General features: G+C 43.0%; 1 protein-coding gene across 1 annotated transcript in view; it reads right to left on the bottom strand.

The window, feature by feature from the left end:
• DPT (dermatopontin) overlaps window positions 1–8265 on the bottom strand; it is a gene marked incomplete at its 3' end in the record, with an annotated part of 38276 nt that extends 30011 nt beyond the window's left edge. The window contains exon 1 of the mRNA XM_082833429.1: window positions 7949–8265. Within this exon, the coding sequence (XP_082689555.1) occupies window positions 7949–8253 (305 nt within the window). The 5' untranslated portion in view covers window positions 8254–8265. The remainder of the gene's footprint in view (window positions 1–7948) is intronic.
• Window positions 8266–26307: the final 18042 nt, after the last annotated feature.

The following is a 26307-nucleotide window of genomic DNA, read 5'->3' as shown; positions in this document are numbered from 1 at the left end:
GAGAATCAAAAATGTAAGCATAAGTTTGTTTTTGAAGTCTGTGAGTCTGTCTGTTTGTAAATAAGTTCATTTGTATTATTAGATTCCACATATCAGTGATATCATATGATATTTGTCTTTCTCTGTCTGACTTATTTCACTTAGTATGATAATCTCTAGGTCCATCCATGTTGCTGCAAATGGCATTATTTCATTCTTTTTTATGACTCAGTAGTATTCCCCTGTATATATGTACTGCGGGGGAGGGATAAATTAGGAGTTTGGGATTAGCATATACACACTACTATATAGAAAATAATCAACAAGGACTTACTATACAGCACAAGGAACTCTACTCAACATTCTGTAATAACCTATATAGGAAAAGAATTTGAAAAAGAATGGATATATGTATATGTATAATTGAATCACTTTGCTGTACACCTGAGACTAACACAATATTGTAAATCAACTACATTCCAATATAAAATAAAAAATTAAATAAAAAAATGTAAGCAAAATGGTTTCCCTTGCAGGAAGATCTCAGGCTCCTTTGTTTAGGGCACTGTGAGATGCTCGATGCACTAACTAGTCTTATTTGGTCTTTTGCTACATATTTAGTGGGGCCCACTATGTGCCAGCATTATTCTAGTGCTGGGCAATATTCTATACAGTGGTGAATGAGAAAAAGTCCCTACATTCATGAAGCTTATAATCTGAAGGGGACAAACTATAAATACAAATCATGTAATGACAAGAGCACTGCGGGAAATGTAACCCAGTTTGGGGAGTAGAGTGTGAGAGACGTTGGTTTACAGGAGGTGGTCTGGGAAAACTTCTCTGAAGAGGTGAGCACTGTGTGTACTGAATGATCAGAATAATGAATCAGGACGGATTGCCCCGTACTAGACAGAACCTTGGTCTCAGTTAGAATCAGATTATGGAAAACTGAGTTCCTACTGTAAAAAAATTAATAAGCAGAAACCTCAATTAGAGTCAGGAGACCAGAAAGGGGTGCTCTCATACCCTTCAAAGATAGCAGAGCCCAACAGAAGAAGAAAGATTTCCTCTTCTTGCCTGGCAAAAGCTCAGCCAATGAGAGATTGTCATAATCCAACCAATGAAAAGCCATGAACTTTGTTTAATATAGGCCCCGCCAACTTCCTTTTCCCCTCTATAAAAGAGTTTTCTCCTCTCCATTTTGTGGGGGACTTGTGCATGCTTCACTATAGTTGTAGACCCTAAATTGCAATTCTTTGCTCCTCCAAATAAACCCATTTTTTTCTGGAGTTATAACTGGCTGTCTATTTGTTTTAGGTCAACATTTTGTTGTTCCATATGTGAAGACCCCCGATTACTCTGAGGCTTGTAAGCAAACAGGTGTGGTACTACATTGAGCTCATTGTTGCTCACTGCTTTTCTAACTGACCCTGGGGTTTGAGGGCAAGTCTTTCTCCTGGATCTGAGCTTCATCCTCTTTGCGTTTTGAAGCTCTCCAGGTTTATTTGGGATCTGTTTTAAGGTTTCATCTTTTTTGGTTAAGACCTTGTTCTGTATGCGACTACTCATTTGGCACTTCGGCCTGATTTTTGAAATCAGACTTATCCAGCTTGAACTGGCTAGCCACCAGTCCATTCCTTCAGGAATAGGGGCTATTCTATTGGAACTGTGCTGAGCAGCTTCCTGCCTGGCTCTTCCAGGACTAGACTGTTCCCTTAGAACTGGCTGGTATTAGGCCTGCAGGCTGTTTGAGCTATTTGAGCTGCTTAAGTTGTTTGAAAAGAATTAATTTACTCTAGAGAAAAAGCTCTGAGAAATAGGATCCCAGTTATCTAAATATTTTGAGGGTACCCCTTCCCTACAGGGATCCTGGCCCATTTTATGTTTGAAAACCAAGGTCCTTCTTCATGTGCATGTCTAACCAAACTGGACTGACCTAACCGAAAGCAATTTAGAATATCAATGACCATTACGAGGAACTTTTGAAGTCCCTAAACGTACTTTTCTTAAAACCAAATTGGACAATCATAGCTCTAAAATTTCCAAAACTAAATGGAATGCCTATTTCAATTGGTATTTTTAGGCTTCCAAACATTATCAGCAGCCTAAAATTGGATCTTTGCAAAATAAGATTTTAAGATGAACTAAGGTAAACAATTAAAGAAAGGTAACATGGCTCCCAAAGCCTCAGGCTCTTCTTCCTTGGCTTCTCTGTCTCAGGCTCCATCTCCAGCACCATCTTGTCTCACTCCTCCTCCTGCTCAGGTCCCACCTCCAGTGCCAGCTTCCCCCTTCCCTTCTTTTTGCCTGCCTACACATCCCTTACATCCCCAGTTCCCCAATACTAATTCTCTTGCCAGACTTCCCCTTTTCTCTGAAACTCTCCCCACTCCCTTTTCCTCTGAACTTATCAGAACCTATCCCTTTAAAATTAAGCCTTTGGGGGATCCAGAGGACAAACCCTTAATTTCTTATATTTCCTAGACTAACACTGAACTGTGAGTCAAGGTCAGAGATTCTCCCAAAGTAACTGGAGATCCTCACAGATTTGCTGAATTAATATAGTCATTCAGATTTATCAACCTGGTTTCGAAGACTTAACATCAGCTTGTTCATAAGCTTGTAGGTGAAGGCCAGGCCCAGCATTGAATGAAAACTGTTAGTAGAGGAAAGACCAGCCCGCTAACTTATTATATGATCAGACTCAGGCAATCAATAAGTGACTTCGTTGAGGAATTCCTAGGGCTTTTCCAAAGACTGTTGAATGGAACAAAATTCAGGCTTGCACACAAAAATCTGATGAACCTGTTTATGACTATTACAATAGATTTCATATTATTTTTAAAGCAAATTCTGGTCTTTCTTCAGATGTTGATTCCACCCATGTAGCTTGTAACTCTGTGTTTAGTCATAGGCTGACCCAGAACATCTCCCTTCTGGTAAAAAGGACCAGGACGGAACAGGAAAATTTGTCCACTCCAGATTTAGTTAATCTGATAAACCAGCTCTCTCATACTTTAAATGAGTCACCTAAAAGGAAGACTGACAAACTTCTTAACCTTCAACTCCAGCAAGTGAAGGCCCCTAAATGATCCCCCACCCACCCCAAGTTTCTGCTATTATTGCAAAAAGCCAGGACATTGGAAAAGAATTTGCTACAAATTTAAGTGCTTTAGGTGCCTTCAGCCCTCTAATTAGCCTTTTCCAACATCCTCCTGGTTCTCAGTGACTAAGCTCCTGGGAACTATAGGAGCTCTTCCCAATCCTCCCTCTTAACTGACTTGAAGAACGTTTCTCCAGATCGGGGATAAATCTCTTCCAGACCTCACTGACACTGGAGCCACACTCCTGGTACTCAACCCCTCTACTGTCAATCACCCCTTGCCTTGTAGCGCTAAAACAATTCAAATAGTAGGGATCTCTAATAAACCTCAAGAGGTTTCTGTCCTTGGACGTATTCCCTTTTGTTTAGGCCCTTTGAAAGACACATACCCCTTTCTCCTTAGTTTCTCTGCCCATCCATTTATTAGGTCAAGACTTCTTAGAGAAGTATATAGAATTTTCTTTCTCCCCAAAGGAGAAAGCAATTCTAGAATTGACAATAGTTATCCAAGCAGCCAACCAGGTGAATTAGATGACTCTTTGACATCTTTTATTTGCTTTGTTTTTGATGGTACTAGAGTTTATTCTGGAAACACTGATCATCTACCCCTATTGAATCAACTATCACTCTCCTTATGGGCAAAATCTACAGCTGATATTGGAAAAATTCACAGCCCACCTCCCATCAAGATTCAGATAGATCTCTTAAAACCTCTTCCCAGAATTAATCAACATCCTGTAAGTAAAGAAGCCCTTCAAGGCATAAAAACCATCTTAGAAGATTACAAGGCTCAAGGCCTCACTGTCCCTTAACTAGTCCCTGTAATGCTCTTATTTTACTGGTGAGAAAACCTAAGGACTTAGAGTTGAGGTTTGTCGAGGACCATTTCACCATTTCAGTAGAAGCTCTCCTGAAAATTCTCATCACACTCAACATTCTCAGCTGCCTCACTTCATAAGAAGTCCTTTTGTTAGCTGTTCCTCACATCACTCTTTTATGTTGTAATAATCTTAATTCTGCTACCCTTCTCCCCTCTGTCACTGATGAAGTTCCTCTTGACTGCTTAACACTGATGGATCACCTACTGACTCCTTGTAAATGATCTGTAGGAAATTCTTTGGGTAATGTTGACTATTCATGGTTCACTAGTAGTTCTTATTTAAAAGGTGACAATGGCAAATGTTGTGCTGAGTATGCTATTGCAACTTCTTTTGATATTGTTGAGGCAGTACCTTCACCTATGGCTACTTCAGCCTAATAGGCTGAATTATATGCTCTTATGTGGGCTTGTACCTTAGCCAAGGCTAAAACTGCCAAAATTTGGAGTAGCTCATGATTTTGGAATGTTGTGGAGGTAACATGGTTTCCTCTTCTCTATCATATGACTTATCTTTGGTAAATTCATAAATTCAAATAATTAGCTCTAAAACAAGCTACCATTTTGAAATATCTTCTTGGGAATTCTTTGAAGCCCTGGGGAAAAAGTGGATGTCAATATACTGAATGCTCTTCTTCTGAATTCAGACTCCATGTAAAGCTGGTTTGCCTCAAATTAGCCTCATCAAATTTCAGATACACAAAATCTTTATTGACTGTCCATGATGTGCCAAGAATTTGTTTTAGATTTAGAGTTGTTTTAGAGTTCTCCTACACTTTCTCCTGTAAGCATCACGGTAACACCCTCTAACAGCTTGTGAGGTGGGTGTCATACTCTTTTCTTTTTTTCCAGAATGAGAAACTGAATGCCCAAGACCACAGAGCTCAGAGATGATAGAAACAGGAGCTGCAAGTCAAAGTTTCCTGATTCTAAGACCAGAGCCCCTTCCACCACACTCCAGCTCAGCCTCACTACAAAATTCCAGTTTCATCCTGTTCCACACAGGACCCACATGTCCTGCAGCCTGGGTCAACCCAGGTTTGAGAATACTCCCCAAGAACAACTGAGGCATGCTCTGAGATGGCAAAATGCCACTCATGGAACCCAGGTAAAGCCTCCAAGCAGTTGTTAGTGAAGGACCAGCATGCACACTTCAGAATCTGCCAACTGAAGAAGTGATTTTCAACAGAGAAACCCTAGCAAAACAGCAGTGTTACAAGTCACTCAGCCATGACGGAAGCACTTTTTACAGACTGTGCTCCAATTAGCAAGTGTCTTTAGCAGACCCTATGTACTGTTGTCACATCTGTGTTCAAGATTCCTCGTCCCCTTTTAAAATAAGCCTGCCAGCTAATGTAGTTATACAAGGCAGCCAAATTGTACAAAACTGTCAACTCTTCCTCCGGAACAGATTAAGACCCTGCAGCCAACGGGAAGATATAACTGCTCTCCAGTTTATGAGCAATTTCTTTCCTTCCAGATTTTTCACTGAGACTGGAGTCTAAACTCAAAGCAATAATCATCCAACAAAAATGCCTCTGGAATAATTGAGATCAGTCTTGGGACAGCTGAGTCCTACTGTTTTTCATGTTTGTACATTTTTTACTCTGTGATTAATGGAGGAGGAGATGAGAAAACAGAGGGTGGAAAGGGAGAAAGAAAAAACAATATCACTTGACTCTGCATACTCAAAAATGTGGAAGAAGAGAAGGTGGAAGAGAGATCGTGCCTGTCAGTCTCTCATTCGACTTGCATTGGTCAAACAAAATCATATAATTTCTACTCCCTCTCATACTTTTCTTCAAACAGTTTGGGAGTTAATGACAAACCAGTCACACTCTGGCAAGTTTGAAACTAAACATAATTTGTCTTCTCTCCCTAGCAGGGGTAAACACAAGAATCAACAGAATGAAAGAAAAATCCAACTGTCTTTTCAGAGCCAAGCAGAGGAAAGGGAACTGGAGCCACGGAACCTTGCGAGATCATGCAGTCTGACTGCTCACTTTCCAAATGTGGTGGGAGCCTAGAGAGCTGAACCCGTGGTTCAAGGTCACCCAGCAAGTTGTCTTTAGAACCAGGATCTAAATCCAGGCCTCCTGATTCAGAGCCCAGGGCTCTTCCTTTGGGGCTTAAGAAATCATCTGAGTGTGTTTTGCTGTGGCTCCACAAGGGGAACATTAGAAAGGGGCCCCACCCACATAATAGCCCCCTAAGTTGGAGGACTAGACAGACAGTTGTAATTTGGGCATCCCCATGCTCTGTGCCAGGCAACTGGCCTGGCTACAGGGAACCACTGGAGACTGTCAGTCATTGAGGTGAGGCTGCATTCGGAGTCAGCCATCTGTCAGAAGGGGCTTTGGATAATTAAATCTGCTCACTAGAGGCAGTGAGGGGGATGAGAAAGGTCCAATAATGGGGCCCCTGACCTGAAGCTGCCTGTGTGACCCTCTTCCCATCCCTTCCACAGGCTGGCTGAGCCCCTCCTCAGTCATGGTAGTAAACAAGCTGGTCCAATCCCTCCAGGGCTGGCTTCTGCTGTGATTTGCAGAGCCCTCCGTCCTCAGGATGAAGAACTGCCCTGAGTCCAGTCCTGTGGCCCTGGCTGTGCTGACTGAGCCCACAATGGGCAGAGGGAGCAGACTCACAAGTCTGTCTCCCCCATCACCAGGGCTAAGCACATACACTTTAGAGCTGAGACTCACTGAATCCAAATCCTTGCTCTACCACTTCCCGGCTGAGGAAACCCCTGATCTCTAGACTGCGTTCTACCTACCTATGAAATGACTTAGAGATTTGTTTTGAGCATTAAATGAGATAATCCATAGAAATGCCCCAGCATGGCGCTTGCTCAGGCTAAGCACTCAATCAATGGCCACTGTTTTAATTACTGAGAGGTCCCCTCCACCCATCAGTCTTTTCCTCTTGATCTCCCATCATTGTTCTGTGTGCCGCTGGAGTGACCCTCAGAGTTTTGTGCTTGACCATCCCTAACCCCCATTACACCACATGCATGCTGGGAGTCCTCAAAGAATCTTCTCTCTACAGTTACCATAACAGCAGCCTGCCAGCTGGGCTTCCTCTTCCCCAGGCCAGCCTTCCACAGGGTCTGCTTCCACCCATTCCTCCGACCCACCCAGTGGTCCTGCTTTCATCCTGGCTGCTGTGATTAACTGGCCTCACAGACCATAGCTCCTAGGATGGGCTCTGACCAAGTACTAGGGTGAGACAGTCACACCCCACAGTGAAGACACAGGCTCAGACCACTTCCATGTCATTAACCATGGCAGAGTCCAGTCAGAAGAGAACAGTCCTTCTCCCCAAAAGACTTTAGTAAACTATTTCCCAGCAATGAAACCCATTTTAAATTCAGACAGAGAGAAGGACCTTGGTACTCAAAACTGAGAGAGCACATTTAATCGGGGCAGGAGAGAGCTATTTAATTTCACTTCTCTTTGCCTAAGCTTCTTTGACCCCTCTCCCCATTCGTTTGCTCTATATCAATATTTCTCAAACTGTCTGTGTTGAACGTCCCATTGTTTATTTTCCCCAAACTATTGGGTACCAATACTTTTGTAAAACAGTCAAAATAAATTACTACCAAACTAAAATGTCACTTGGATGTCACAATAATGTTAAATTGCTATAAAGTTCCGTAAATACTTTGAATTTCTGTACTTAACTTTTGGCGAACTGGTAAACGTTTCGCAGACCCCTACTAGTCCTGGACCAAACTGAGAGTAGGGCTGCTTCTGGAAGGAACAGAACCACAGAAGAGTCCGTCTGCCATGGACACCCCCCCATTCTGGGTTTTTGTCCTGTAATGCGGTCTGCTCAGCAGTGACCCTGCCCCACCCAGAGCATGCAATGGAAAGGTTCCTGGTAGAACTTGCCCAATCTCTAGTAAGTGCTGTTCCCTGAGCATCAGGCATCCCCCAGTGAGAGGGATATGCTGCGATAATACTGGCCGTGTGCAGCCCGCTGGCTCTTACCATTCCATTCCAGCCCTGTTGATCTCCTCCCACCAGCATTCTGTAGGCTCCCCCAGGCTCTGAGGTGTGGGCATGCAGGCGTAGTTCCACTGTCTGTCAGAACCTTCCTTCTTGTTGAAGATGCTCCTCACGGCCACCACCACCTGCCCATGGGGACACTGGTAGCTGAAGCCCTGCCGGTTCAGATTCACCCACCCATCGTCACTATAGTATTGGTACTGCTGATATGGGTACCCGTAGTCTTCATACTGCCCCCAGGTCACGGTGACCAGTGGCAGAAGCACCCACAGAAGAGTGAGGTCCATGCTGTCTGGGTTTCTGGCAAAAAATGTCACCCTATGTCTGCTGGGCTGCTGGTTTTATACAGCTGCTGCTGACATGTGGCTTCCAGATGTGGGCGAGCAAGCAGGCTCCAACTGCAGTGTGTCATCGTTTAAGCAAAACTTTTCAGCGCCGAGATATTGGCCATAAGTACATTCAGTTTGTTTTAAGGTGGAATTCTAAGAAAATGTAAGGAACATGCAAATGGAAGAAACTCCCTAGAGGAGGAACAGCTTAGCAGATAGATTATAAAAGCAAATGGCTTCACACACCTCAGAAACATTCACTTGAAAAAAGGAGCAAATTTGTCCCTCATCTCTTAGCACTTCACTTCTCTCTTCCCTACCCCCCCCCACCCCACCACTAGCAAACCCCTGTATTTGTTCTCCAAACCAGCCTTCCAGGACCACACAAATATGCAGAAAGTGATTTCAAAACACCAAAATAATAGGTTGAAGGGTCAGAGTTATTCACATTTCTGCAAGGCTAGATACTTACTTTAAGTTCTCAGCCCAACATCTTTTAACCCTGAGTTATAAGCATGGAATGCCAGTTTGCAGGCTACTCTGAGAATTTTTAAGTCACATATGGAAGTACTATGGGCCCCTGGAGAGATAATTTGGGCATTATTGCTACATTTAAACATCCTTCTGAGCTGCTGAAATTGGACCCATCTACACCTAGAAACCATGCCCGGCTGACAAATACGTCATGAGTTTAATTTGAATAAAGCCACTTTTTATCCTTCGGTGGTTTTCCCCTCTGTGTTGAGTTTTCTTTTTAATGAGGTATAACTTACATATACTAAAATGCATCTCTTCTATATTCAGCATACAGTCGTTCAACCAGTACCATAATCAAGACACAGAACAGTTCCCTCAACCCTCTAGTCCCCTTATGCCCTTTGGTAGTCAAATCCTTCCCAATACCCAGCCCCTGGTAACCACTGATCTACTTTCCGTCACTGTAGTTTTGCCTTTTCCAGGATGTCAAATAGATGGAATCATACAATACGTTGCCTTTTGTCTGACTCCTTTCACTAGGAGAAATGCTTTCTGGATCCATCCATATTGTTGTGTGTTAGTGTCAATAGTTCATTCCTTTACACTGTTGAGTGGTATTCTATGGTATGGCTGTACTACAGACTGCTTATACATTTACCAGTTGAAAGACATTTGTTTTTCATTCCCAGTGTTTAGTAGTTATGAATAAAACTACTATAAACGTCCATGAATAGGTTTTTGTGAAAAGAAATTTTTATTTCATTTGGGCACATACCTAGGAGTGAGAGTACTGGCTTAAGTGTATATTTAACTTTGTAAGAAACTACCTGATTTCTCAAGTGCTGAACTATAGTGCATCCCTCCCAGAAAAATTGCAGTTTCTTTTATTTTGACCATTTTAACAAGTTACTAGGTTTCCAGTAGTATTTCAGTGAGGTTTTGATTTGCATTTCCATAATGACTAATGATTTTGAGCATCTTTTCATGTGTTTATTGGTCATCTGTCTGTTTTCTTTGGTGATTTAGCTGTTCAAATTTCTTGAGCCCTTTGGGCATCTCCTAAGTGGGTAGTATTTCCCATTTTTCATCAGGGCTGTCCCTCAGGAAGTTTCTTAAAATTGTGGTTGTAGACCAATGATTTCTCAAGCTCCTGTGAAGATTGTTAAAATGCAGATTCCTGGGCTCCAGACCTACTAAATCATAACCTCACAGGTGATGCCCAGGTATCTACATTAAAAAATTCTTCCACGTGATTCTTATTCACACCAAAGTTTAAGAACCACTTTCCAAAAGGAATGTGGATCCAGGGGAAAAAAATCACACTATGAAGTCCACCCCTTGTCAATTTATAGCATATTTACCAGATGGCATTCAGGCTAAATTAAGGTAACCTTGAAGGAGAAAGTTACACATGGGAGGAAAGCAAACGTGTGTGTATTTGTGTGTGTGTCGAGCGTGTAATTTGCTCTGAGGATGTAGTTATCAAAGGGAGGGGAAGAGGCTCTGGGCTGAATAAGCATGAGTCCCAGTTTGTTTTAGTACCACCTTCTCCAATAACAGGGGTCCCCAACCCCTGGGCTGCGGACTGTACCGGTCTGCAGCCTGTTAGGAACCTGGCCACACAGCAGGAGGTGAATGGCGGGTGAGTGAGCGAAGATTCATCTGTGTTTACAGCTGCTTCTCATTGCTCTCATTACCACCTGAGCTCCACCTCCTGTCAGCATTATGGTGAGTTGTATAATTATTTCATTATATATGACAATGTAATAATAATAGAAATAAAGTGCACAATAAATATAAAGCACTTGAATCATCCCGAAACCATTCCCAGCTCCCCCGCTCCCCTCCCCCGCCAGTCCGTGGAAAAACTGTCTTCCTTGAAACCGGTTCCTGGTGCCAAAAAGATTAGGGACCACTGTCCTATCACTCCTATCCCTAAGTAACTCCCCAGTGCTGGCAACTGGAGTCCTCCAAGCTTAGGGCAACCACTTTGGCTTATGATATGCTGGAGCAATTATTCTCAACCCTGTCAGCACTTAAGCACCTGGGGAACTTTTGAAAGACACCAGTGTCTGAGTCTCACCCCAGATCCATCAGATCAGAAGCTTTTGAACCAGGCCCAGACAAGAGTATCCTTTAAAACCTTCCTGTATGATTTGCATGTACAGCCAAGGTTGAGAACCACTACTGTAGAGGTTTTAAAACGTATCATCCTTTTGCTCATGAGTTATATCCTGCATTCTGGATATGTCTTAAGATTTAAAGAGCTCCAAGAGACAATGCAAATCATTGTAAGCACTCATCTTTATCACACGTTCATTTCCCAACAATTTCCAGGCCCTTCCTCTTCCCCATTCTCTGCAGACCTCTTTTATCTTACAGTTTACAGCTTCCATGGCTAGACGCCCTGTAATGTGCACAAGTAAACATCTTTAGAGTTTAGTCTAGTTTGGGTATAGATTCTTGTTACTTAGAGTTGATAGCATCCTAACTCATGCAGTGTCTCAGGGGATTCTAGAAACTGAGGACTTGCAGCCCATTGCTGGAGGTTTCCCAGAGACTGGTTGTCCTGAGCAGACATTAAGAATGTACGTTTAACGCATATGCAATTTGCCATGCATTTTCAACTAGGTTATCATATTATCTTTCTCACAGCCTTGTATATATTAGTGAGGCATTATTGGGATTTGTTTTTCACAGGTGAGGAAACTGTGGTCAGGAACTTTTTTGGTTCAAATTCCTAGGGCCGGAAGGGCATGACCCCCAGGTCTTCTGATTCCTAGACTGTGATTCCTTTCATCATTTCATCAAAACTGCAGTCCACTAATTATATATCAACATTTAGAAATAATTGCCGGGCTTCCCTGGTGGCACAGTGGTTGAGAGTCTGCCTGCCGATGCAGGGGACACGGGTTCGTGCCCCGGTCTGGGAAGGTCCCACATGCCGCGGAGCGGCTGGGGCGGTGAGCCATGGCCGCTGAGCCTGCGCGTCCAGAGCCTGTGCTCCACAATGGAAGAGGCCACAACAGTGAGAGGCCCGCGTACCGCAAAAAAAAAGAAAATAATAATAATCGCCAAATAAAATATTGATAAGGTTATTAATATTAAATCACACATACTAATTAATTTGCACTATGAATTTCTGCTGTTGTTGGCAAAGTATGCTCAGTAGGCCCTGGGGAACGTCAAGAACTCAGTATTAGATCAGTAGTTTTCAAAGTGTGGTTCTAGGGCCCACAGCATCAGCATCACCTGAAAACTTGTTAGAAACTCAAATTCTCTGGCCGGATTCCAGACCTACTGAATCAGGCATTCTGGGGTGCCACCCAGCAAGATTCATTTTTACAAGCCCTCCAGGTGACCTGATGCAGGCTGTAGAACCACTAGACACAAGTTATCTCAGAAAACTCCACCTAAATTTCAGGAGTCACTTGGTAAGGAGTAACACAGTGATGCTAACGCCTATCTGACCCCAGCTCAATCATACTTATTCCAGAGCCCACAGCATAATCACTGGACTGTCTCATTTCCTAGTAGTAATGGACTTGAGATGTTTTGGAGAGACTCTGCCAATGAGTATTCCAATGCCTTGATGATTCTTCTTCCTTTTCCTTTTCGTCTCCTTTTCTTCTCCTTCTCCTCCTTCTAATAGCTTTATTGAGATATACTTCATACACCATACGATTCACCATTGAAGGTATATAATTCAATGACTTTTGGTATATTCATAGAATTCTACCACCACCACCACAATCAATTTTAGAACATTTTTATCCTCCAACAAGAAATTCTGTCCCCATTAGCAATCACTCTGTATTTTTCCTCAACCTTTAGCCCTAGGTAACCACAAAATTACTTTCTGTCTCTGTGGATTTGTCTATTCTGGATATTTCATACAAAAGGAATCATTCAATATGTGGTCTTTTGTGGTCGTTCTTTTAGTTAGCATTTTTTCAAGGTTCTTCCATGTTATAGCATGTGTCAGTGCTTCATTTATTTTATTGCCAAACAATATTCCACTGTATGGACATACCGCATGATATTTATCCATCATAAATTGATGGACATTTGAGTTGTTTCCACCTTTTGGCTATGAACAATGTTGCTATGAACATTTACATGCAAGTTTTGTGTGGCCGTATGTTTTCATTTCCCTTGGATGTGTACCTAAGAGTGGAGTTTTGGAGCTATATGGTAACTCTGTTTTTAACTTTTTGAGGAACTGCTAGGCTGCTTTCCAAAGGAGCTGCACCGTTCTACATTCCTACCAGCTGGGTATGAGTGTTTCAATTTCTCTACATCCTCACCCATACTTGCTCTTAGGCCTAAGTTCTTCGGAAAGCTATGGAAAGCCACAGCTGCTCTGGTGAGACTTTTTAGAACCTGGATCCACTCCTACCTGGAAGCCTCCTCAGGCATAGAATCCCTTCTTGAGAAATTCTGAATATGCTGTTTGGCCTGATTTCAACGGGGAGCCTCCCCAAAGGCCTTCGAATCAACACATCCCTCTGAGCGAGTTACTTTAGGATTGGGGCAGATCCTGTTGTACATTGCTAGTTAAAACAGTGTATACTCACGATGTCACTCTAGAGCAGATCTACATCTACTAGAGCAATCTGGATAAGACCTGTTGGCTCCGTGGACAAGCTATTGGAAAGGCAGAAGGCATGGTTCATCCTAGTGCCTGGGAGAAGGTGGTAGCCCCAGATGAACAGATACTTAACCTAAAATATTGACTGGAAATTATTGGAGGATTCCATTTGGGAGCACTTTCTTTTTTCCCTTTTAACTTCTGTGTATCATTAGGATTTGGCTGCAGTGCTATGTGGCCAAAATACAGGGTCTTTATATATGTACTCTCAGGAAAGATGGCAAGTGTCTGCTGAACCGTTCATATTTTCCTCCAAACAAGAATATTTGCCAGCTTCACCGTTTAGCTGAGGAAGGTCTTGAATAGCCCTGGTATACCCAGTCTGTCCTCCCCTTCCTCAAGCTTGCATCTCTTTGTGTGATCCTTTTCTTTCCTATGATGGAACCCCCATTTTTGCCATTTGAAGCTAGCCTTGAGAGCTAAAATGTTAAAAATGCTCATACTGCAGGCAGCAGAGAAAGTTAAAGAAGTTCAGGAAGAGCTGAAGTTAAGAAGAGAGAGGAGAGAAGATTGGGAGGGATAGAATAAAGTGCACCTACTGTGTGCTGGATACTCAACCATGTGCTTTACATGTGACAGACCAGTTAATCTTCCAATAGTTCTAGGCTAACCATTTTATGGTTGAGGAAAATTAGGTTCAGAGAGAATTAATAACGACCATAATTTTCAAAGCTAGCACAAAGCACCAAGGGAACTTCATGGAGTTCATCAGTCTTTTTCTCTTAATGAGGAGATGATATTAACCAAGGTAGTGGCAGGACCTGAAAGCCGTGGCACACGATGCTAAAAAGAGCAGGGGCTCCTGGACTCCAATTATCTGGGTTAGAATCCTGGTTCAACAAGTAAATGAAATGACATTAGACCAGAATATCTTGCTTGACACTATTGATACTTTGAGCCAGATAATTCCTTGTTGTGGAGACTGTCCTGTACATTATAGGATGTTTAACAGCATCCCTGGCCTCTATCCACTAGATGCCAGTAGGTCTCCCCTCTCCAAAACGTGATAACCAAAAATACCTCCAGATATTGCCACACATTCCCTGGGGAATAAAATCATCTCTGGTTGAGAACCACTGAGTTAGACAAACCTGTTTTATTATCTGTAAAATGAGAGATAATAGCCACCATGCGATGATTGTGAGAATCATATCAAATTGTGGTCTGGCAAAGCCTTTGTAAATTATAATGCTGGACACAAACGTAGGTTGTCATTATCACCTCAGAAAAACACTAGACACTGGAGCGGAGGGGATCGTTAGGCAAATCGGTGTGATGAGCGGCCCGGGGCTCTGCAGGCAGCTGAGTATCCTTGTGCAGAGATGTGACTGGCGGAATTAGCCTGGGGATGAGCAAAACTGGGAGGGTGTTGTTTCACCACCCTCAGGGGCTCCGTTAGTCCATGTGATGAGTGTGGATGGCAGAGGTCACTAAGAGTGAGTTGCAGGGCTGAGCAATGAAGGCAGAGAGTGAGGGAGGAGAATTTAGGAGTTCCGGAAGCAGCAGGCAGGAGGAAGCGCCTTCATGGTGGAGAAGGAGTCCTTCACGTGCACTGGAACCAAGGCTGGGAAGGGAGAGCCAAGCCATGTTTGTTCTGAGACGCTCATGGAAGGAAGCTGGTAGGTCTAAGTGCCGAATTAGTATTTGGGGATCTGTGAGGATGAATGAAGCCCAGAGACATGGAGGCTGCTGGAAGTATCACTTTAGTAAATAGATTATGTGTTTGTAAGTGAAACAACATGTTGAAATCAGAATACATGTAATCAAGAGCGTATGATCTGCTAGAGAACACTGCTGAAAGGAATGTCCCGTTGGAAAGATATGGACACAGATGAGGAAAAAAAGAAAATAATTCATTCAGAAAGCACTGAAGTGGTGTCATTCCAAGTCACATTTTCTAATTTGAAATCGGCTTTTAAATGCTTAAAGCTATGTATGTAATCCACATGATCTAGCAGCTAGTAGGCACTCAGTAAATACTTAGTCTCTTCCATTGGCAGGGCTGTAGCATGAATCAGTTCATCCTTGCGTTGATTGGAGGCGGGAAAGCTGGCCTTATTATTTTCACTTTACCAGTTTGGAAGTGGAGGCTTTGAGAAGTAATGGCCCAACTTACAGACATATTGGGTGACAGGGTCTGGATATCAACCCATGTCTCCCACTTCCAAATTGAGGGTCCGAAGCACCCCACATTGCTCTGACAGTCAGTCCCATCACCCCTGCCGGGTTTCTCAGGGGTGTGGAGGACTTGGCATCGTGAGACTCGACGAATGTGTCCTGTAGCTCGTGCACATTTAACAAGCCCATTCTGAAGCAGGCAGGGGCAGGAGCCTCCCTGAAGGTGACTTTCCTCTCCAGGGAGACAGTATTTCCATTGTCTCTGCCAGTTGCTTCCCCAGCACTGTCTGTCTGCCGCTTCCTCTGATCTTGCCTGACTACCTTAACTAAGGTTCACTCTTGCTCTCATTCCCGCAGGGACGCACTTGTACTTCCTTTGGGGTTGTACACTCACTTAACCTTTCTGGCCTGCAGATGATGGACTTGGTCACCTAGGAAACCTATTGTCTCTCCCAACTCTAAAAACACATGACCACTCCAAATCAGCATTTCTCAAAGTGAGGTCCACAGACCACCTGCATCATATTTATGGGAAAATGTGCTAAAGGCAGATTCCTGGGGCCCCATCAACCCTACTGAAGTGCAATCCTTGGGGACGGGGCCCTGGAATCTGTGTTTTTAATGAGCTCCCCCACCCCCACTCCCACCGTGACTTTCATGCATAACAAAGTCTAGAACCACAGGGTTAGGTGCATGTTCATTCCCTGAGAATGAGTCTGATTTCATATCGTTCCCCGAGTGAGTGAGGCAGAACCACACAAGGCTCCCTCTGCCAACTGCCCAGCTGCTGGTCCGGGTCCAGGTGTGTCCCTGGCTCCATGGCACGCGGGCTGCGGTGAGGGCTTTGCACTATAATCCTGTTTTCACGGAGCCCACCCTGGCTTCCTGCTCACACACCGCCCATGCAGACAGTGACAGAGAAGAACTGAGAACCACAGCAAAGGCTGCAGCCCAACCTTCCTCCCCTCCCTGTCAACAGCCTGGAGCCAAGCACGCTGGACGCTAATGACTGCTATTTTCTAACCCAGCTTTTTAAAATGCTGCAATATTAACATCTACAAAAATAATTCAACCCTCTTGGACGGTGGGGTTGCTTCACCTAAGCAGAAGCACTGATTGAATTGCCAAAGCCATGCAGGCTGTGTGTGTGTGTGTGTGTGTGTGTGTGTGTGTGTATCTGTGTGCATGCATGGGTGTGCCCACATTCATGCACTCATACATATATGCACATACTTTACTTTTAATCTACACAAAATTAAATGAGACAGTATGTAGAAAGTGCTTGAAGAGAGGCTGGTATTAAAAAAAATAATGAGTTATGGTTTTGCAAGGTGATGTGACAGATATTCTTCATTTCACTTTCCAGAGTACTTCTCTTTCCTGCCCTGGGCCCTGAGAAGCGTAATGCACTGCGTGAAAGTGCCCTCCGGCCCTCAGGTCCTCATTAGGCTTGGCCAGTGGGAGGTACCAGGGGAATATTAAAGGATGAGAAGAAAGGGGCAAAATAGTAATTTCCCTGCCAAGCCCTGGTAGGCAGTGACTGGGTTTCTCTCCATGAAGCCTCAGCTTCTGTTGGCTGTCCCCTCTTCTAAGACTAGGTTCCAGTAACATCACCCTTTCCCTGCCCCTTCAGGCCTGGGGGCAGTATTTCAACTGTTTCTAGTGTAGCTGACCTGGGTGTTCACCTTTAATCCTGTTCACACCTTTGCACATGGTTCTTTCATTTATTCTCTCCAGTCATCCCTCTTGAATATGTACCTGTTTCTTGCCGGGACCTGGCTGATATAAATGATAAGCGCCTGGATTCAATACAAGGGCAATTCTGAAACATGGTGGCTGTCCTCAGCACTGGACATCTGTCTCCAGTTGCTTGTGGCCCTTAGCTACCCAGTGGGAGAAAAATGTTCCTTTCAGTTGCGGGATGTTGGGAAGCGTCAATGTGGTTCCTTCTTCAATGTGAAGCCAGCCCCACTTCTCCCCACCAAGCTTCTACCCTCAGCGCTCATACCACTCCATCCAAATGCCCACGTTTGCAACTTGTTCCATTTGCGGAGAGAGCAAAGCTTTGTGTTCCACCAGACTTTAAAACAGATTATCTGCACCAGCTGAGTGACCTTGGTCAAGTCTCTTTCTCAGCATCAGTCACCCCCTTTGAAAAACTGGGAAAAGTTGTCCTTCAAAGAATGCAAAGGTGACATTCAAAATCATGAGTATAAAAGTGTGTGCCACAGTTAGACATACTGATGTAAGTGTGCAGGTCTGTGAGATGTCAGTTTTCTTTGCTCAGGAAGATCTCCAGGGACAGAGATTGTATGGCCTAGTGGAGAAGCCTGACTCACATACATCAGGACAAGTCAAAGGGATTCCCAATCTGTTTTCTGGACAAGATTTACCTTTGACTTCCTGAACGGAACAAGTTGCAAAGGTGGGAATTTGACACAACTGAAAGGAGCACCCAGAGTCTCCCTAGGGTGCTGGAATCTTGGGATTCTCCCTTACCTCCTTTGGAGAGATAATCCAGATCTGTGAATGTGGCCTCAGATGGGGTCTGCTCCAAGAAGACTTCATGAGAGAAAGGCAAAGGAGAATTTTTCAACATTTATGGTAAACCAGTGCAAAGTTCCTCAAACCCCACAAGGACTAGAATACCCCAAATACAAACTTTGAGGAAGGAGATCCATCTGTAAATTTTGACTTTGAATCCTTTAAAAGAATAGTCCAGAAAAGGCCAGGGGTAAATATCTGAATACAAATTGTTTTACATCTTGATAATCTCCATAAATATCCAACAATGATGCATTCATCCCTCCTGCTTCTAATAATTGCTATCTAATTTTGACTGATGAAATAAAGTTTCCATTTTAAGGCAGGACAAGAAAAAATTAAACATAAAATGCTCTCTGTGTGTTTATTTGGGCCTCCTCCCTCCCTGATGTGCAGTGTGCATCTGCATTACACATTAACCACAGCTCCTCAAAGACAGGAGTGCCTGTTCAACCATAAAGATCAATTTTTTTTTTTCTTTCTTCTCACACTAGCAATGTAATTTCTCCAAAGAATAGTGTTCTTTCCCAGGTCTGTAGGGGGTCATGGTGACTTGTTGCTTGCTTTGTACTTACTTACCTGGACTATATATCCTTGGTAAACTTTATGTAAAATGTCAGTATGTCATTCTGATGTATGATCCTTTGTCTCGAAAATGTACATGACTATGCCTTTGACTTCTAACAAGTGGAACAGTTCTCAGAGCTTTCTGAGAACTTGCCTCCCCAGTTATAATCCTCAGTTTGACTGGAATAAAATTCTTTCTTTTTCTTCTTGACAGCTAATTGAATTTTCATCGACATGACAAAGTTTCTTCACTCTCTGAGTACAAATTCTTTCATTGTAAAATAAGGAAATCAGTATTCATCTTGGGAGATTATGGTGAGAATTAATCTACTCCCTTTTCTTCCTAATTGCCAATTTATAATCCAGCTCACAAAAGGAAGGCAATTTGATGAAAGGAATCTAGGCTTTTTTTTTTTTTTCATTTGCTTTCTAGTCCTGGGTTGGAGAAAGGTAGGTGAAGGTATACTTACGGTCAAAAGCCCAGGAGTCTTTGATCAGTTTTGTGGAGGCTACTCTTCCCCTAGTGGATTAGAGAGGTTGGAAAGGAATCATCAGGACTTGAGATCAAATCTCTGCCCTCCAATATTCCTTGAAGCCTCAAGTAAGTAAACATAACTCTCTGAGTCTCCTCAATTATAAAAATTGGCATAATAATATCCAGTTCTCAAATGTATTATGAGGATGAGATGATAATTGAGTCTGTGAAGTGCTCAGGCAGTGCCTGGCTCAGAGGAACCACTCAGGAGTTGAGGACAATCCCTATCCTCTTTTCTCGGCTGCATAGTCCTGTCCTCTGACACTCCATTTCCACTGCTCACCCAGTAGACATAGAGGTGCAGCCTGGGATGCTTTCAACTCCTGCTGATTAGAGAACTTACTCAAATAAGCAGGTGCGTGGTAGAGCGGTGAGGTGAGGGATTCTGGAGTCAGCAAGAAGAACTGCCTTTGGCAGTTGGTTATTTGAACTCTACGTTTGTTTTTGCCCAGTTGTAACATAGGGATAATAGTATCTACTTCATAGGATTGTTGTGAGTATGAAAGGAGAAAATGCACAATGCTTCATAGTAGGCATTCAACAAAAGATACCCGTTGACTATTTTAGGCAAAAAAAAAAGCTCAACTCACATGCAGCCTCCTCTCTGAAGAGTTTTCTGATCACACAACTCAGATGTCATTGCTTTGAGCTGCCATAACACATTGCCCGTATTTCTTTTTAGCATGAAATTGTCATGCTGCCATGTGTTAAAATTAGCAGCTTACACGAGACTCCCACACAAAGTTGTGTGCTTCTTGAAGACAAGGACTGCTTGTTTCAGCCATGAGTTCCTCAGAGTCAGTGTGGGTACATAGTAAAGGCTCAAAAGCCATTGTTGAGCTGAACTGAAATGATGAATTAAAACAGAAAACTCCTTCTGCCAAACACGATACCTAGGAAGAGAGGTGCCGTGTCTCCCCAGCAACAACTAAAACGGTAAGAAACAAACCAAATTTAACAGTCGCCCTGACATGGGTGGTCAGGAAATTGATTGAGGGTGAGAAGTGATTGAAACACACAAGTAAAAATTCCATTTTACAGGAAAAATAACTGAGAAAAATATGAGTAATGATATTAAACAAGTTATTTGGAGAGCATCGAGATCAATGAATTGGGCAATTTTTCCCAGGTTTGCCAGGAAAGGGAATCAAGGTCACTCAACTCCTGACAGTTTTTTTTTTTTTTTTCCCTTCGGTACACGGGCCTCTCACTGTTGTGGCCTCTCCCGTTGCGGAGCACAGGCTCCGGACACGCAGGCTCAGCGGCCATGGCTCACGGGCCCAGCCGCTCCGCGGCATGTGGGACCTTCCCGGACCGGGGCACAAACCCACGTCCCCTGCATCGGCAGGCGGACTCTCAACCACTGCGTCACCAGGGAAGCCCAACTCCTGACAGTTTAACTTTTCAAATTCAACTTTATTTACTCTCACTCAGCTAAAGACAAATCAGTTGACACACTGAGTACAATAAATATTAAATTGTGGATCACTTAAAACTACGATTTATGGACCCTGTACAGCTTGTATGCAGATAGCATTGTACTGACAGACTCTGAGAGGGGTGGGGACGAGGTGAGGAGAGGAGAGAAGGGAATTAAAGCTCTGCAGGTTTCCACTCATATCACTTCCTCCTCGTCTGGGAAATTTTATCTTCTCCTTATAGTCCAAGAAACTGTTGTGCAAACACCTCACACCTGACAGACCTGTTGGATGAGAACCATGGTATGAGGTTTCAGATATCAGGGCGAGATATGGCAGTAATTTTCCATGAAACAAAAGCAGACAGCATCCCTCAACTCCAGGGCTTCATCAGAAGAGACCAAATACTTGCCAACGGCACCAAACATGCGAGCAGGATGCAGCGCAGGAGAAAGGGAGGGAGGGGGTGTTTATTCCAGCACATATGCAGCCCCTGTCCTGAATCAGAGCCAAACTGGATGCCAGTAAACCTAAGTGATGCAGGGTTTCACTGATACAATTCCAGCTCCTCAATGTTAATGAGCCATTTACAATTACGGTGAAAAATAATATTTTTTAAAACTAAACTTAGTATCTTTCGTTTGCCTAAAAGGTCCAGAAGATACTGGTGTTAGTGCAGATGGTTCTAATTCTTATGCTCCTGAAGTCCACAGACTTTCGTCTATGCCTGGGATCTGCCTTGCGCTCATGCAGACTGTCAGGCAAGTTGCTTAACCGTACAAGTTTGGGAGGGAGTGGGCAGTTTCCCAACCGGTAAAATGAGGAGGTCGGTGTAGCTTATCTCCAAGATTGTGATTCTTAGCATTCTAAAGATCATAGACAACTTTGAGAATCTGATGAAAACACTAAACCTTCCTTCCAGAGGAAAGTGCATACATTAGACTTTTAACATACATTTTCAGGGACGTTATGGACACCTTGAATCCAACCACAGACCATGGGTCCCTGCTCCAGAGGATTCTTTCCTAATATTTTATGACTATGAATTGCTACCAAGAGAGGATAAACCACAGGGCACTGCTTCTGCCTTCAAAGACCTAATTTTAAATTCAATATTCTAGAGAGTATCAGGTTAAAAATGTAAAAATCTGATATTTTCTGAATTTTAACCCATACAGTATTATAACATTTTAATCAAACAACTTCAGATAAGCCTTAGGTTCCTTTCTGTATATTTGTAAATAAAATTAAATTTTCTTTATGAACCAGACTTTCTACTTAAATTATGATTTCAAAGGTATTTCCCCAGGAAAAAAAAATTGACCCTAGACTGTAAATATAAACAAATAATCACATTTTGATAAGAACTAATATTCACCTGTGAAGACTTATTATAGTCCTGATTGAAGGAACCACCCTGATGTGACCATTTTATTTAAATGCCAGGAAAACAAACTTAAGGGTTGACCACTTAGCAGAAGCACTGTGTCAGTACAATCACAAATTCCCTTTTAAATGTCTACTTTGTGACCTGGAGCATTTTAAGGATTGATCCAAGAGGTCAAACAGGAAATGAGTTAGGTGGGTGGTGAGAGGTGACAAGCATAGGAGATTTCAACACAGGGGGAAATATTAAGAAAATGTCACAATCATAACATGGCTAAAAGCTCTATTGGGAGGAAAAAAGTATTAGGTATCTTAGCACCTTCCAAATCACATCCTTTTTTCTACTTAAAACGTGTTCAGACTGTCTTATTCATTTACATATTTCCAAAGCCCAAGTCAGCATCTGGCCCATTGTTCTTTCTGCAAATGTTTTGCTTCCTTCTTCCCATCTTTTGGCAAAAAAAAATGACAGAGTAGGAAGCAAAACTATCTGTACATACCTCCTCTTCCTGTTGCAGTGTCTGAAGTCCTATTAGATTCTGTTCCTTGGGCCAGCGTGTACAGTCCCCAACCCGTCCCTGTTTATGCTGTAAATATTTCTCAGATGGTTAAGACTATAATGGGATTGTAATCATTAATATGATGTGGAATGTGGTCTCCCAGTTCAATTTCTCATAGTTAGCCGAGACTGGGTCCGGAAAAACCAAAGACAATGAGCAAGGACAGGTAAGTTCTGACTGACATCCGGAAGAGAGGGAGACCCTAAGAGATGACTAAGGACACTTGTGCTGAGATGGGATGTGCTGGGGGAGAAGACACCCGACGGAAAGGGAATGCTGAAAGAACCAGTTGAAAACGCACAGGGAAAACTACCTTCTTTTCAGTTTTGACCCAAATAATTCCAATCACTCTAGTCTGGATGTGGCAGTTGTTTTACTTTGAAAACTTTGTACATGGGAGGCAGTAAAAATATCTGTGGAATGAACGAAATTATCACCCACACCCCTGAGCCATATGATAACTAAGTTAAAAATCCTTCTCATATAAAATGCAGCACTAAAGCCGAGGCCCCCTTAGAGCTGACTGACTTTCGTCAGTGACAGTGTGGCCATCTGTCTGAAAAAAATGCTTTTAAGGTCATTCTCCATAATTCTGCAGCCCATGTTTCTTTCTAGTCATGCAATCTGTGCATTTCATTCTATCATTATTTCCTTTGCTTTTCAGTGTGACCACGTTGAGAATACAACTATTCTACTATTCGCTGTATTGGTAGCATTTATGGAGCATCTAACAAGTGCCAGGCATTAGAGAAAGTATCTGAAAATGCATTTGTTCATCTGCATCAGGTTCTATTAACACTATTCCCATTTTACAGATGGGGCAATTGAAATTCAGGGAGTTCAAAGCCCTTCAGTTAGTAAGCCCTGGCTCAGGCTCCCATTCCCTACTGTGTGCTTCAAAGTCAGGACTCTAAGTCCGTCTGTGCAGCTGTGCTCTGCAGAGAGCAGGCACTCAGTCAAGGTTGCTGACAAGTGAGAAACACTTCACCATATTAACTGCAAACCACAGGAGAGCTCAAGTCTCCCCAGGAATAATAAATGCCAAGGCCCTGGTGCCATGTGGGCTCCATTTAGTCTGGACTTGGAAAACTCTCACTCTTCTAAAGCTGTGCCCCTGAGAGTCTGCTGTTCATCAGGCAAAATACAAGGAGGGGGATCTGGCAGGGCTGGGTGCCATTTTCACACTCTGCTCAAAGGTGTGGGCGATGTATCAGAGGCCTGAAAGTGGCCTCGAGAAGTAGACAATTTCTCTGCTACCCCTTCCCATACCCGGGGACTCTGTAGCTCCACCTTGCAGGTTGCTGCTTTCTGGGCAGAGCAAGGCGGCCTGGTGCTGTTTTCCCGGGACATAATCTCGCCTTGAGCAATTCCTGTTCTCACTGCTTCATTCTTCTATGCTAGCCTGGTAGAAACGACCTCTTACCAGCTAGTGAACCGGAACCATGACCTATTCCTTCCTGTAGGGCAGTAAAGGCAAGGTCTGGCCTATGCTGGTAACTACAAACCAGCCTGGGCTGCCCTGGGTCTCCTCATCCCCCAGTGAAGCAGCTTGGCTTTCTGATTGCTTTCTGAGTCCCAGCCATCCCAGAGCTGGAAGGTCAAACTACCCGCTCTGAGATTGGCCTCTTAATCATAAGTTCTTGTAATCATCATCACCTTGCTGTGAAAATGATCAGAATGTCTCTGATTTCCCAACTGGGAAGCAGCGGCTCAGCTAGGTGAAGGAACATACCCGAGGCACACCCTAGAGAATGTCAGAAAGAAGGCTGAAACCTAGCCTGTCTGGCTGTGCAGTCCACGCTTTCCCCGAGACCACACTAGCTTACAGCCTCTCTCTCCTGCTCCTCTCTGCAGGACACTCAAGCTAGAGGCTCCTCTTTCCAGCTGAGGGCTGGATCCCTGCACTATTTATTCCACTGAGCCAGCGCAGGGCCCTGAAACTCTTCCTCTCGAACCCACTTCCCACTGCAACTTAATCACATTCATCAAACCAGGAACAACTGGCTTTGCAGCAGCATTCACCTGAGGCTAAATTCACCTTCAACCATGTCCTGTGCACTGCTTTCTGAAATCCTGAAACTTAATCACAGGTTTTTCAAAAGCCGGTACTGTTTCCTTATCCCACAGTGCAATCTTCTAGGCTAGAGATCAGAATGCCTGGTCTTGATGTAGTGCAAAGAGCATGGACTCTGGAATCATACAGGATGATCCCAAATCTTAATCACTCTGTGACCTTTGGCAAGTCACTTAACCCCTCTGAACTTCAATTTGCTAATATTTACCTCCCAGGGTAGATGTGAAAATTACCGATAATGTTTATAATAAACCTAAGAGCGAGGGAACATAGTAGATTCTTCACAACCAGTAGCTATTTTTATTATATGCTCCACTTCATTGGTATGTGGCATAGGGAAAAATCTATGCCTATGTCATGCCTCAGTTTCCTCATCGGCAGAATGGAAATAATCTGAGTCTCCTGCCTAATTCAATCTCACAAAAGCTGTAGAGATAGTGTACCTGTTTACTGGCAAAGATTGAGTTCCCTCAATGAGTAAAGGAGAAAAATTCTGGCCATGCGTGACCCACAGCCATTATATTATTATGCAACTTCTTTTTTCTCCAGACTTTCTTGCACTTGGCAAGCATTTATTTATTCATTTTCTCATCTTCCCTTTCAGCATCATACACTGAGGACTTTATTAAGCTGTTCCAGGAAAGCAATGCACTTCCTGCCTCTCATTAAACACATGATGAGTCTGGGATGTTGTTAGTTATCCAAAAATAAATCAGGTCACATATAAGCCAGATTTTCTGGCCATTTTAAGGACCAATTCAAAGAACCTCTTGTGGATCTAATAAAAAAACTTACCTAATGATTTTGGGTTGCTTCAGGGATTCATTAACATTTATTGAACACCTATGAGGTGGTGGTAGTTTTATATGTGTATATATATAACATAACGTAAAATATAATATAATATAATTGATACAATATAATATAACAAGGCCTAATGAAGAAACATGGGGATAATTTTTTTTTAATTTTTATTGGGGTAAAATTGCTTTACAATAGTGTGTTATTTTCTGCTTTATAACAAAGTGAATCAGCTATACATATACATATATCCTCATATCTCCTCCGTCTCGCATCTCCCTCCCATCCTTCCTATCCCACCCTTCTAGGTGGTCATAAAGCGCTGAGCTGATCTCCCTGTGTTATGCAGCTGCTTCTCACTACTTATTTATTTTACATTTGGTAGTGTATATATGTCCATGCCACTCTGTCACTTCGTCCCAGCTTACACTTCCCCCTCCCTGTGTCCTCAAGTCCATTCTTTACATCTGTGTCTTTATTCCTGTCCTGCCCCTAGGTTGTTCAGAACCTTTTTTTTTGTAGATGCCATATATATATATATATATATGTTAGCATACAGTATTTGTTTTTCTATTTCTGACTTACTTCACTCTGTATGACAGACTCTATCCACCTCACTACAAATAACTCAATTTCGTTTCTTTTTATGGCTGAGTCATATTCCATTGTATATATGTGCCACATCTTCTTTATCCATTCATCTGTTGATGGACATTTAGGTTGCTTCCATGTCCTGGCTATTGTAAATAGAGCTGTAATGAACATTGTAGTACATGACTCTTTTTGAATTACCGTTTTCTCAGGGTATATGCCCAGTAGTGGGATTCCTAGGTCGTATGGTAGTTCTATTTTTAGTTTTTAAAGGAACCTCCACACTGTTG

Source organism: Leucopleurus acutus (assembly GCF_964270905.1).
Source record: "Leucopleurus acutus genome assembly, chromosome: 2".
NCBI lineage: Eukaryota > Metazoa > Chordata > Mammalia > Artiodactyla > Delphinidae > Leucopleurus > Leucopleurus acutus.
Note: the sequence above shows the minus strand (reverse complement) of the source record. Positions and strands in the feature narration are given on the sequence as shown.